This window comes from Melanostigma gelatinosum (genome assembly GCF_949748355.1).
Source record: "Melanostigma gelatinosum genome assembly, chromosome: 8".
Lineage (NCBI taxonomy): Eukaryota > Metazoa > Chordata > Actinopteri > Perciformes > Zoarcidae > Melanostigma > Melanostigma gelatinosum.
The window spans coordinates 27,385,145-27,398,316 of NC_136641.1; the positions used below are offsets into that span (position 1 = coordinate 27,385,145).

The 13,172-nt window shown below is 41.7% G+C and overlaps 1 protein-coding gene across 3 annotated transcripts in view; it reads right to left on the reverse strand.

Moving 5' to 3' along the window:
- Positions 1–13,172, reverse strand: part of itpr3 (inositol 1,4,5-trisphosphate receptor, type 3) — a 154,694-nt gene that overhangs the window by 23,414 nt on the left and 118,108 nt on the right. For 2 of the 3 annotated variants that reach the window (XM_079274449.1, XM_079274448.1), the window contains exons 24-33: positions 10,684–10,804; positions 10,086–10,140; positions 9,763–9,928; positions 8,548–8,706; positions 6,182–6,256; positions 4,565–4,684; positions 3,694–3,816; positions 2,899–3,099; positions 2,704–2,819; positions 2,080–2,215 (exon numbers count right to left, since the gene is read on the reverse strand). In XM_079274449.1, coding sequence (XP_079130575.1) covers positions 2,080–2,215; positions 2,704–2,819; positions 2,899–3,099; positions 3,694–3,816; positions 4,565–4,684; positions 6,182–6,256; positions 8,548–8,706; positions 9,763–9,928; positions 10,086–10,140; positions 10,684–10,804 — 1,272 coding nt within the window. The remainder of the gene's footprint in view (positions 1–2,079; positions 2,216–2,703; positions 2,820–2,898; positions 3,100–3,693; positions 3,817–4,564; positions 4,685–6,181; positions 6,257–8,547; positions 8,707–9,762; positions 9,929–10,085; positions 10,141–10,683; positions 10,805–13,172) is intronic. The other variant, XM_079274450.1, reaches the window with a different exon arrangement.

Sequence of the window (13,172 nt, forward strand, 5' to 3'; positions counted from 1 at the left end):
GACATACAGGTAGAGAGACATACAGGTAGAGAGACAGACAGGTAGAGAGACAGACAGGTAGAGAGACAGACATGTAGAGAGAGAGGCAGGTAGAGAGACAGAGAGACAGGTAGAGAGAGAGAGACAGGTAGAGAGACAGACAGGTAGAGAGAGACAGGTAGAGGGAAAGACAGGTAGAGAGACATACAGGTAGAGAGACAGACAGGTAGAGAGACAGACAGGTAGAGAGAGACAGGTAGAGGGAAAGACAGGTAGAGAGACATACAGGTAGAGAGACAGACATGTAGAGAGACAGACATGTAGAGAGAGAGACAGGTAGAGAGACAGACAGGTAGAGAGAGAGACAGGTAGAGAGACAGACAGGTAGATAGACAGACAGGTAGAGAGAGAGACAGGTAGAGAGACAGACAGGTAGAGAGACAGACATGTAGAGAGAGAGGCAGGTAGAGAGACAGACAGGTAGAGAGACAGACATGTAGAGAGAGAGACAGGTAGAGAGACAGACAGGTAGAGAGACAGACAGGTAGAGAGAGAGAGACAGGTAGAGAGACAGACAGGTAGAGAGACAGACATGTAGAGAGAGAGGCAGGTAGAGAGACAGACAAGTAGAGAGACAGACATGTAGAGAGAGAGACAGGTAGAGAGAGAGACAGGTAGAGAGACAGACAGGTAGAGAGACAGACAGGTAGAGACAGACAGGTAGAGAGACAGACAGGTAGAGAGAGAGACAGGTAGAGAGACAGACAGGTAGAGACAGACAGGTAGATAGACAGACAGGTAGAGACAGACAGGTAGAGAGAGAGACAGGTAGAGAGACAGACAGGTAGAGACAGACAAGTAGAGAGACAGACAAGTAGAGAGACAGACAGGTAGAGACAGACAGGTAGAGAGAGAGACAGGTAGAGAGACAGACAGGTAGAGACAGACAGGTAGAGAGACAGACAGGTAGAGACAGACAGGTAGAGAGAGAGACAGGTAGAGAGACAGACAGGTAGAGACAGACAGGTAGAGAGACAGACAGGTAGAGACAGACAGGTAGAGAGAGAGACAGGTAGAGAGACAGACAGGTAGAGAGAGAGACAGGTAGAGAGACAGACAGGTAGAGACAGACAAGTAGAGAGACAGACATGTAGAGAGAGAGACAGGTAGAGAGAGAGACAGGTAGAGAGACAGACAGGTAGAGACAGACAGGTAGATAGACAGACAGGTAGAGACAGACAGGTAGAGAGAGAGACAGGTAGAGAGACAGACAGGTAGAGACAGACAGGTAGAGAGACAGACAGGTAGAGACAGACAGGTAGAGAGAGAGACAGGTAGAGAGACAGACAGGTAGAGAGACAGACAGGTAGAGAGAGAGAGACAGGTAGAGAGACAGACAGGTAGAGAGACAGACATGTAGAGAGAGAGGCAGGTAGAGAGACAGACAAGTAGAGAGACAGACATGTAGAGAGAGAGACAGGTAGAGAGAGAGACAGGTAGAGAGACAGACAGGTAGAGAGACAGACAGGTAGAGACAGACAGGTAGAGAGACAGACAGGTAGAGACAGACAGGTAGAGAGAGAGACAGGTAGAGAGACAGACAGGTAGAGACAGACAGGTAGAGAGACAGACAGGTAGAGACAGACAGGTAGAGAGAGAGACAGGTAGAGAGACAGACAGGTAGAGACAGACAAGTAGAGAGACAGACAAGTAGAGAGACAGACAGGTAGAGACAGACAGGTAGAGAGAGACAGGTAGAGAGACAGACAGGTAGAGACAGACAGGTAGAGAGACAGACAGGTAGAGACAGACAGGTAGAGAGAGAGACAGGTAGAGAGGGAGACAGGTAGAGAGGTAAAGACGTGTGGGTTTTAGTTTAATCAAAGTGACTTTTGTGACTAATAAACAAAGATAAGTCACTACAGCAGTATAAAGTCAATCAAATGAGCTCCACCGTTACCATCTAACATTTAGAATGTTTGCTTTTAATAAAACATGTCTACACTGAAGTAAAAGATCTAAGTACTGTGGACAACACTGTAGCAGTGGCCGACTGTATTTACATAAAGCTCCTTCATAAACTATACGTATGAAATGTACCTCGGTGATGCAGTCCTCGTGAGTCACCACTCTGACCACGTCCTCCAGAGGCAACAGGGACGTACATTTGATCTCGGTGTAAACGTTTTTGCCCTCAGCACAGGCTGCTAGGAGCTCCACCAGAGAGATGTGATACCTGCAGAGAAGAGAAAGAAACATGCAGCGTTATGATTGTGTGAAAATGTATTTTCTGTAAATGTACAAAATATGTACATTTACTCCAGTAGTGTAATTAAACACATATTTGAGGTACTTGTACTTTACCTCGATATTTCCATGGTCAACAACTTTCTACTTCTTGTCCACTACATCTCAGAGGTAAATAAAGTACTTTGTACAACATTTGTAGAGTGTAAGAGATCTGTGGTTGTCACAGGACAGCGTCTTGATGCATTCATGTCGGTTAAAGGAGTTACAATGCAACATACACATGAATGCAGCAGGAATATGAATCCATCACATAGAAGAGTAAAACATTTTACTGATCAATCAGCACTTTGACTTGAACTACTCTAACAGCAGGTATATACGTTTTTAAACTCAGTGCTTTTACTCGTAGTGGAGTATCTTCACAGTGTGGTGCTAGTACTTTTACTGCAGTGTACTTCTTCCACTGATGGTTACCTGAGCGGGCTGCTCTCTGCAACCCCCTCCCTGCTGTCTGTCATCAGCTGCAACATGACGTTGAAGGAGGCCTTGTCGTTGTAGAAGACGACTACGTCCTCGCCTGCGTTGGTTAACTACAGAGAGACAACAGCGTGACATCACCTCACAGAACACACTGAAGCATCGTGTGTAGAGCGGGCGCCTCGTCCTCACCTCGGTCATGATCATGTCCTGACACTTCTTCACATACTTGCCCTCGGCCTTGATGATGGTGTGGAGGAAGTTGAGGTACTGAACGTGGCGGCCGTGCGTGGCCAGGCAGTGGACGAAGTGCTGCAGGACGCTCTCTGAGATCTCACTGCACAGCTGGTAGTTGTTGCAGAAGATGTGCTGCACCGTCTCCGCCTCCAGCAGCTACAGACGCAGGAGGAACGTTCAACATGCAACCAGTAATGTCACTTTTGGTCAATCATGTGCATATTTACTCAGTTAACTCGTTTAGTCATTCACTTTGTGAAATGCCAAGAATAGAGCTCTGACCACTCTTATCATATTGATGTACAACTTTTAATGTTACCCAGCAGAGGATGGGAGTTCTTGGCAATTATTTGCATGTTATTGATGAATTGCATTGTCTATAAGAGGTTATTATATATTGTTCAAAAGTACATTTACAATCATATAAAGCAGAAAACCATCACATTTGAGAAACTGGAGCCAAAACTTGTTTGCCTTTTTTCTTGATAAATGACTAGATATTAAACCAGTTTCCCATTAATGGACCAACCATCTGTTGGTGGTCCGGAGATTACAGCTCCAGGCTACAACGTACTCTGTAGGCGTTCTACTTACTTTAACTTTAGTGTTTCCGATGAAGCATTCATCTCAAATTTGGTCGACTTGCCCAAATAACTGTTGGTGAGCCGAGCCACACTGTTAGTGCTGGAACCTAAGTAGTAACGAGTGAATCTTCTGCTAATGGACCGATCCGTTTTTAAAGCAGCGTACCCCCGGGTTGAGGAAGAGGGCTAGGTTCTTGTGCAGCAGAGTCTGGTTCTCCTGGTTCCCCGTGCAGAACTTCTGTAGGAACAGATGAGTGTACCTGATGATCTCCTGCATCTTCACGTCGCTCTGCAGACAGAAAGAGAGGATGAAGGGGTTAGTATTCAGTGTTTTGACTTAACTTTGCTGAGCTGCTTTTTCAAAACTCCAACTACCCATCAGAGGGCCAAGGTCCCAAAGGCTCAGGGGCCCCGAGCCAGAGTCTTTGCACAATGCTGCATTTCTTCCATCGACTTTACCTTCATTTAATCATAATCTAGTGCCAAAACAGACTGAAAAAAACAACTGTAAATTGTTTTTAAAAGGCTAAACACCGACAATTATGGATTAAAGCAGAATATGTTGTTGGATAAAAACTTGTTGTGAATTTTGGAAATGATTACATCAATCTTTTCCATAAATGATGACCTTTGGACTTTACAACACTCTGGAGTTATTGGAAATGTTTAGATCACAGAATCTGAAGCAATCCTGTCACCATGGAATCTGATTTATATACTAATAATACTCATTTATAATATGTAGCCTGATCTTCATCTGCAGCTGTGCAGTACTACTGTACTACTGTAATACAGTAATACTGGCTTTAAACACAATGAATAAGCATGAAAGAAACCAACAAGCTCCGCAGCATGAAATGTTGATTTACAATTCAAACCTCAGAGTTATGAATGAAGCTTCCAGCTGTTCAGTACAGCCGTATATTATGTCTTATACTGATAAGTTTCATAGTGTTTACTATGAGAGGCGGTGCGTACTGAGTGGAGACATCACCTGCAGATTAAGAAGCTCTTATTGTGGCGGGAACCAGTCTCACCTGGTCATATGACACCTGCAGCAGGTCCAGCATGACTTTATGCGCTCCCATGTTCTTCAACAGCCTCTGCTGCTTCTTCCACACTCCACTGCTGCACATCTTATTCAGCCTCTCCAGGATCTACAGAGACACCAGGCAGTGGACAGGTGGAGGTGGTGCACAATTACAAGAGACACAATTTGAAGAAACTAAATAATATGTTTGTCGTGAAACATGAAAGCTGTTTCATTTTCTATCCCTATTAAAGTCCCTAGCTGCTAAGAAAAGTACAAATTATTGTCCACTTAACTTCTAATTCACAGAGTGCACTTATAAATAAGAGTGTCTGAAATACCTTCTATGGGTTTGACGTGATAATAGATAAATAAGAATAAAATATGCTGGAAATCATATTTCAGTTTAGTCAAATATGTCTCAAGACCAACTCTTATCATTCTCTTGAAGCTGTTCAAATACAATCCCAAACATTACTGATACGTATGTTTATGGAAATTACTTTAATGAAAGAATTACTCAAGACTACTTCTGTGGGGTTCCCCAGGGCTCTGTGTTAGGCCCCCTATTGTTTGTTTTTTTAAACATACTGAAAACCATATTTGTCCCGTTTGCAAACGTTAAAATGAATTTTTATTTGCTACAAGTTTGTTTGCTGCTGGAAATTCTTGGATACAATGGAAAAGGAATAGAAAATGAAATTGTAAAGAAGTGGATTAATTTGATCAACCGATCGCTGAAACAAAATTATACAGAATTCATACTTTTTGGCTAATACATAACAAATTCACAAAACAAACAAGATAAAATGAAAAGTGAATTGAGGCAATGATGCTGGAAGCCACACCTACATTATTTGAAAGCAACTTACCAGTTTAAACTGCTTTCATTATACACATTCTAACATTTCTACATTTACTTACTGAGTGCTTATTACATTTCCATCCAACAAAAGTGATCCATAAAAACTGCACACAACTATTACATCTTAAAAGGTGTCTAAAAAAATAAACCACACAAATATGAAATGATCACAATGGCATTGTTGGCATTAGAATGGTGGCAACAACTGAAGCCCAAATCGATCAGACGAAGAGGCAAACCAACGATTTGATTGGCTGAACTTTGGTGTGATTTGAAACAAAATGACGACTGTGGATTGTTCTTTATTTCTTACAGTGCAGTCAGCTTTGCCTCAGAGACAGTTTAGGAATGATTAGACACACCAGCAACTCTTTCAGTGTACAGACTGTGTGGGAATGTGAGTATTGTACAAAGATTGATTACATTTTTTATTTTTATTTTGAACATTTCCTTTTTATCTTCCACTATATTTATAATTGAGACATTTGCCTAATGCTGTAATTCAGAGTGACTATTAGGAAGGAGGAACAAAATGAAATGGTTCTGATCAGAGAAAGCCACCATTTCTGAAAAGACTAAGACAGGACCAGCACATAAACAACCTCATCAAATGAAACCTCAACCCACATTGATTGATTGACAGGTGATCTGTTGGACATGCACCACAGAAACACCACGATGCAGAAGGAAAGCCAAAACAATAAGGAAACAAAAAGCAGGTAACCTCTTGGAGGAACACTGGTGGACGAGCGCTCTCACCTCTTTGACTTTCTGGTAGCTCTCGTTGCCCTTCTCCTGCTTCTGCTTCTTAGGCGTCGCATCCTCTGATGCCCCCTACAGGATGCAGAGGGTAAGACAGCATATGCAGTTCTCTCTGGGTTAGGTACTAAATTATACACACTTGAATTCAATCACAGGGTCCGCGGTTCGATCCCCGGCTCTATGTTGATGTGTCCTTGGGCAAGACACTTAACTCCAAATTCCTCCCGTAGGCTGTTGTTGCGGTGTATGAATGGATATGAATGCTTAGATAGATCCTGATGGGCAGGTGGCATCTTGCATGGTAGCCCTGCCATCAGTGTATGAATGGGTGAACGATGAGATGGAGCATCAAAGTGCTTTGAGTGGTCGGAAGACTAGAAAAGCGAGTCCATTTACCATAAAGTATGTGTGTTACGATTCAAAACACTTCTACGCTGTTGTGGTTCTTGGGTTGCCGATGTGGACATGAAGTCATTCAAATAGGTCTTGAAAAACTGCGGAGCTACCTGGGCAACATCTGTGAAAAATAGCAACAGAAAGATGTCCCCAACCCTGGATAAGATAGTTTGCAATTGGGCAGGTTGTTATAAGAATGCTCAAGTTAACTGGTTCGATGGTAGTAGAAACATAAAGTTCACTGCTCCCAGTAACCACGACCACAACTTCCATGTCGACTGAATGACGTTGGCGGGAGAAATAAATGTCTCACTACTGACTGGCTGGAGCACATGACCAGGCCAGCCTTTGCCAGACGATTGATCATCAAATGGTGCTATTAAAGGAGCTTTTATGATCGACTGCGTTTTCGTCAGTGTACAATCACCTGAAACTAAGAACCGTTGTGTGTTCATTCGCTGAGAAAAGGTCCTTCACATCTACATAGGGAGCAGGTCCTCTTCAGAGTCCACCATGTTGCACCGCCATGTTGCTACTGTAGCCCGGAACGGACAAACTTAATAATGAGTCTAAAGAGAGACTTTCATGTTTTTTTCTGTTGTTACCTGAAGGCCAACGTAGTTCACCGACACACTTGGAGAGGGAGGCGTGAGCGGAGGGATATTCAGTTAGTTGCAATATGCAACCTCACCACTAGAGGCCACTGAATCCTACACACTGGACTTTTAAGACATGTTTGGAGCATTGTGTACAACAGAACAGTAAAGAGAGAGTTTAGGCGTGACATGCAACAAAAACCCCAAGCCAAATCTGAACCCAGGACCTCAACCATCTGAGACATCAGCAAGCCCCACACCAACGTTACCAACCACCAAGGTTCAAAAAGCATTTCTGTGGTTTCTGTTTTGTAGTTAGTTTCATGAGTGATATTCTGATTATCAACAATATTAGTTTTCTACCAAGAAAATGGTTCTTGTGCTGGTTTAAGTAGTGACTTTGAGTGAGTTCATTTGTTAGTGGTTATACACTGTTAGTTGTTTTGTAGTTATTTACAGCAGCTTGGAATGTCATCAAGACATTAAGACATTGACAGCACACCTGTTAGTTCGGACAGAAAGTAAGCCTTTAGGATTCAGACAACAATTCTCATTTGACTCAACTCCCTCACTGAACAGTCTTTCAATCTGAAGCCGTATGCTGATGACGCTGCACTTTTCACCGCCTCCTCAACCCCCTTTCCTCTTTGCACACACATGTAGTGGGCGACTGTGGCTAAGTGGCGAGCAGGGCCGTCCTTCAATCAGAGGATCGGAGGTTTGATCCCCGGCTCTGGCTACACTCGTCGCATGTCGATGTGTCCTTGAGCAAGACACTTAACCCCAAAGTTGCTCCAGTACCTGTGCCTACGGTGTGATAGAATCTAAACAGATTGTCAGTTGCTTTGGATGAAAATGGCTGTGATGTAACGTACTTTTAAAAAAAAGATTTATTCTAGGCATTTGGAAAGATATGTATCAGTTGTGGCAGGAACATAAACCATTTCATGTCCAAATATATATACATATACATATATATATTAGCTTTGAATCCCAAATTAGAAGCAAACTATTAACACTTTGTGATATATCTTTAAAGAACAGAATAGCATGTGATGATACAGTACTGGAGATGATACATACAGTGAGTGGATGACATGAAGTAAAGGGGGCTATATGACATTGCTTGCTTTTTTGTGAGCGTTTCTTTTAAAACAATAACTGGACACTAATGTGGAAAAGGAGCTTGAAGTAAGAGGACCAATCAATATCCTAATTGCAACAAATTTCTTTGACAAAGCTTGTAAAGTAAACCTGTTATATGCTGATCACATATTGGGGAATTTTCCAAAAGTTATTTTACCTTTTTCAATATTAATGTCTATCCTGAAATTGCTGGTGAAAAAACAAAGTGAGGTTTTTGCTGTCTACCTGTTCTTTCTCCTTCTTGTCCTTCTTCCCGTCGCCTCCACCTGAGTTCTTCTTCTCCACCCACAGTTCAGATTTCTCCACCAGAGTTCTGAGACGATCCAGATCCACCTTGATCAGCTTGTAGTTCTCCACATCCTGAGCCGAGATCAACAACTGGACCTGCACAGTAACATGAGTATCTTGCTGACAGTTGGTTGGTCAATGCCAACAACAAACAAACAAACAGACAAAGAAACAAACAGACCTTACATAAACTGGATAAAGGTTGCTGATTTGACAATTGGCCTTCAAGAAATGCATCTATGGTCTTCTCCAGTTTGGTCCTGATCAATGTTAAGGAACTATTTTGGAACACTACCACCAACTTCAAATTACATTTTGTTGATAAAGGCAAATAAATGTGTAATTCTAGGAATATATTTGTGTTTCTTTACTATCGGAGTTGTCACTAAAGCTTTCAGTCCACAGCTTTCTTCCAATGCTTCCCCCACTGTGATCACAGATGTTCTTTCTTACAAAATACATACAGTACTTCCTTATTATGTCACACTGAGTCAGATATATCAGAGCAGATATGAGGCTGATAGGGATGCCAAAAATATTTATTTCCCGAAAATCTTAATTCTGAAATGAGCTCCTTATGATGATGAGCTCTTCAGACATTTCAAGTTATGTATAAGCTCAAGTACAAAGGGTAGACTTGTGAAATGATTGTTGTGCATCATCTCTGAAGCCAAGTCATGTGGTCACAGCATGTGTTGAACCAGCATATTACACAAGAAGTATTTTGCCTGAACATACGGTACATTTTTCCAGTACAGGCGATCGGCCAAATGTACCACTCACCGAAGGCAACAAGGACACTGTGGAGCTCCATGAACGGTGATGATAGGGAACCAAACAGACATTAAACATCAACCCTGAGATTAAAAGGCTGATGCTCTACCAGCTGTGAAAAGCTTCAGTTGAAAGTATAAAGGTGTAGTATGTGCAGTGCAAGATGCTCACTACCGTTATGTTTCCTTTTCCTTTCTGCACATTTGTATCCGTCATTTAGATTCCTCCTTCACATGCACTTTAAACTAATGTGCATATGGTGCACATTAGTTTAAAGACCTTTAACATTGGATTTTGTGTTATGGTTGATAGTCTTTCCCAACCTTAACATTCTGTCCGCTTTTAATTCCGTACGAGTGTGTGTGTGTGTGTGTGTACCTGTTTGAAGGTGTGCAGCACTTCCTGTCTCTGGCTGAAGTGTCTGAAAAGCAGCTGCAGGGCCCCAGACACCAGAGGAGGGTAGTCGTGCATGGTGAGGTGGGTCAGCACCCGCAGGAACATACGACCGCCTTCATCATCCACCTCCAGGATGCTGTTCCCCTTACTGTAATCACACACAGTGTATCCAACGTCTATATGTAGAGATATCGATATCTGCTTCTTAAAATGTCAAAACAAATTGTTCAGTAGTGATGCAGGTTTTTAAGAATAAATCCTGATGAATAAATATGTAAAGTTAAATGTCTACATATGTATCATACCCGACTCCAAACATAGCCTCAGCCTGTTCTCCAATGTGCTGCAGGTTGATGGTGGCTGAAGAGGGACAAACACACTAACGGTTAAAAAACAACTGGACTGAATTCCCCAAAAATGAATTTGGTTGGAGCTTATTTATTTTCACACACAGGTCGCTTTGACAGTAAAAACAGGAAGCACATTTAAGGGTAAATGTTAACAGACATGGAACGGACACAGCAGGAAAAAGTGATTTCTTAAATGATCACTTTATAACGAAAAGCTTTTGAGGTTTTCTAGATTCTACCTGTCATTTCCATGTTGACGGGGACATCTGGAAGCATTGGGGGAAGTAACAACACACACCTTTACCAAACTGAGGGATGTGTGTTGGCGTAGGTCACACACATACATCTTTAATCGAAGGCAGGTCAAATTACATTTTCCTTTAGCAAATCAGGTAAAACTTCAGTTGAAATGAAAAATGTCTTTGTCAATAGAGACCAGCACTTCAGCAGAGAATTGACTGTTTATATTTTATTCATGTAGGTTTAGTTAAAAAAACACTTCAACTGTAAGAGATGCAAGCAGAGAGACTTTGGTGAAAGCTTGTGTTGGTACCTGCATGCTCCATGTTAGTGGTGGCATCAGCATCAGCCATGGAAAACACATCCACAAACTCCTTCTTAAACACAGATAGCAGGAAGGAGATGCGGTAGTCCAGACGAACGTTCAGGATGAACTGATGAAGAGCGGAGTAAGGTCGCGTTAGAGCTGCCAGAAACGTGTTCACATCAAAGCAACAATAATTAACCAGCGTCTTCATGTTTGTCAGGACATATCCCAATGAAGACATGAGAGCCATCGGGATGACTTGTGAAATATGAAGCCTTGATATCATTGCTTTCCTAAAAGTAGCTAGCACAACAAAATAATTCCTTTGAAGCCGTTTATTGGTCAATCTCAATAGGGGTAGTTAGCAACATGTGTTAGCTTGCGTTAGCTTGCTTACCAGCTAACGTTTACTTCAGATAAAAAGACAACAAAAAACAGTTTTGTTCGACCAGATTTGATCTAGAATTTCTACATTTTGATATGAAATTCAGTTTTGACAAAGTTTATACAATTTAACAAAATGTTGTGATGGTTCTCAGCTGCTCTTTCACATGTTAAAGTGCAATGTTCTCATACCCACCTGTTGATATCAGTATTTCAAGCAAAATGTGTTTTAGGTGTGTTGACATTTTGGTCTATTGGTATCAAGCTCTGTTAGTCGCCTGTGATATTGCCGCTGTCCTTAGATATTATATGAAACAGTAGAAATTGATTTGTCGTTTGGATTGGCTAAAATATCTATTTTTAAATGAGCTGTAATGTTTTCAGCAGTGTAGTTTAATTCAAGTAAATTGATGCATTACTATCTCCAGTATTTCAGTGTTCTATAATTATTATACATCCACTGGCCACTTTGACAGAACTTTTGGTGAGTTTAGTATATCTATTCATATTACTTTATGAATGTTTTTGACCTTACATTGTTTGTATGAAGTGCATACATTTCAACACTTTGTTATATTAATCATCTGCTGCTTTGTCTTTGAGTTGGCGTAGTTCCTGGTTGGTCCCTTCCTGGTTGAGCAAAATCTACAGCTGAGGGCTGAGGACTCTTAAGTCTTGGGCTACATCCCAAGTCTCTTAATTGTCATTTCCTCGATCCTCGCTTGAACCGGAAGTTGTTCTGCGCCGCCATATTGACGGCCGTCCCAAAGCTCTAATTTAGCTCTGAGGAGCGAGGAGGGAGGAGGGAGGAGGGAGGAGGGATCTCTGAGGAGCCATGAGCGAGGACCCACGAGAACAGACTTCCAGGAAGTGTTTTAACGGCCGACACGCCCCCTCATTGTTCATCTGTCCTGTGATTGGACGCTGCAGCCGATCGGACTGATGAGATTTTGTTCAACATGTAAACAGTGAAGACGGATCACAGATTAAACTCTAGTTTATATTTGATTAGGTTTCTGATTCAACATCTGGTTTAAATAAATGTTCATTGTAGTCTGAACAACAAAAGGACCACAAACAACTTTCTACATTTGTTATAAGGATTATGGAAACAATTAAAGTCAGAGGGAACTGGAGAGATGAAACACTTTATATATATATATATATATATATATATATATATATATATATATATATATATATATATATATATATATATATATATAGAGAGAGAGAGAGAGAGAGAGAGAGAGAGAGTGCTGGAGAGACTAAACACCTTTTCCATCATTTATCATCATTTCATTCCTGATTGTCGGGTTTGATGAGTTTTATCATTGAAGAGAAACAACAATCATATTCTGGGGTATTTAATATCGACGTCACAATCTGAATTTCAAAACGTACAGACTCAAATAATTCAAAAATAAGACGATCGCATTCCGCCGGCAGAAATGGATCCTGATCTTATAAACAGGACACAGTTTGTTAACAGACTGCAGAGAGAAACACTCTACAGTGGTGATCACTGTGTCTTTATTAATTCGTGTTATTAGTTGCTGTTATTAAGTACAGTGATCATGTGAACAGACACAAACTTATCAAAAGTCTCTCCAGCTGTTAAAGCCGACTGACAGCTGATCAGCTGTGATCAGCTGATCCTCCGTCATCAGAAACAGACGTCGCTTCACGTGATGCTTCAGAGGAAAGGACGTCTCATGTCTCTGAAAACATATTTCCTCGTTCCTCTCTCCTTGCATGGTTTCCTCCATGCATCCCTGGTGGGAGGGACTAAGACGCAAGGAAAGGACCCAAGTGAGGGAAATGGGGATGCAATTAAGAGACTTGGGATGTACCCTTGGAGCCAACTCATCGGGCCAAACCATGTGCTGCCATGTCATGGGGGGACTTTGGGTTTAGTTAGTTTTGCTTTGTGGTTGATGTCCATCTCGGTTACCCCTTGTGTATTATTTGGTTTGGCCAAGCCACTATAAATGTTCTTGTGATTTATGTTCTGAGAGGAGGTTCAGCCATTGTTTTAATGGAGACTTTGTGTCTGGATTTCTTATTGATGTAGCCAGGCGAAGTGGGGGTAGGAAGGTTTTTGTACTGAT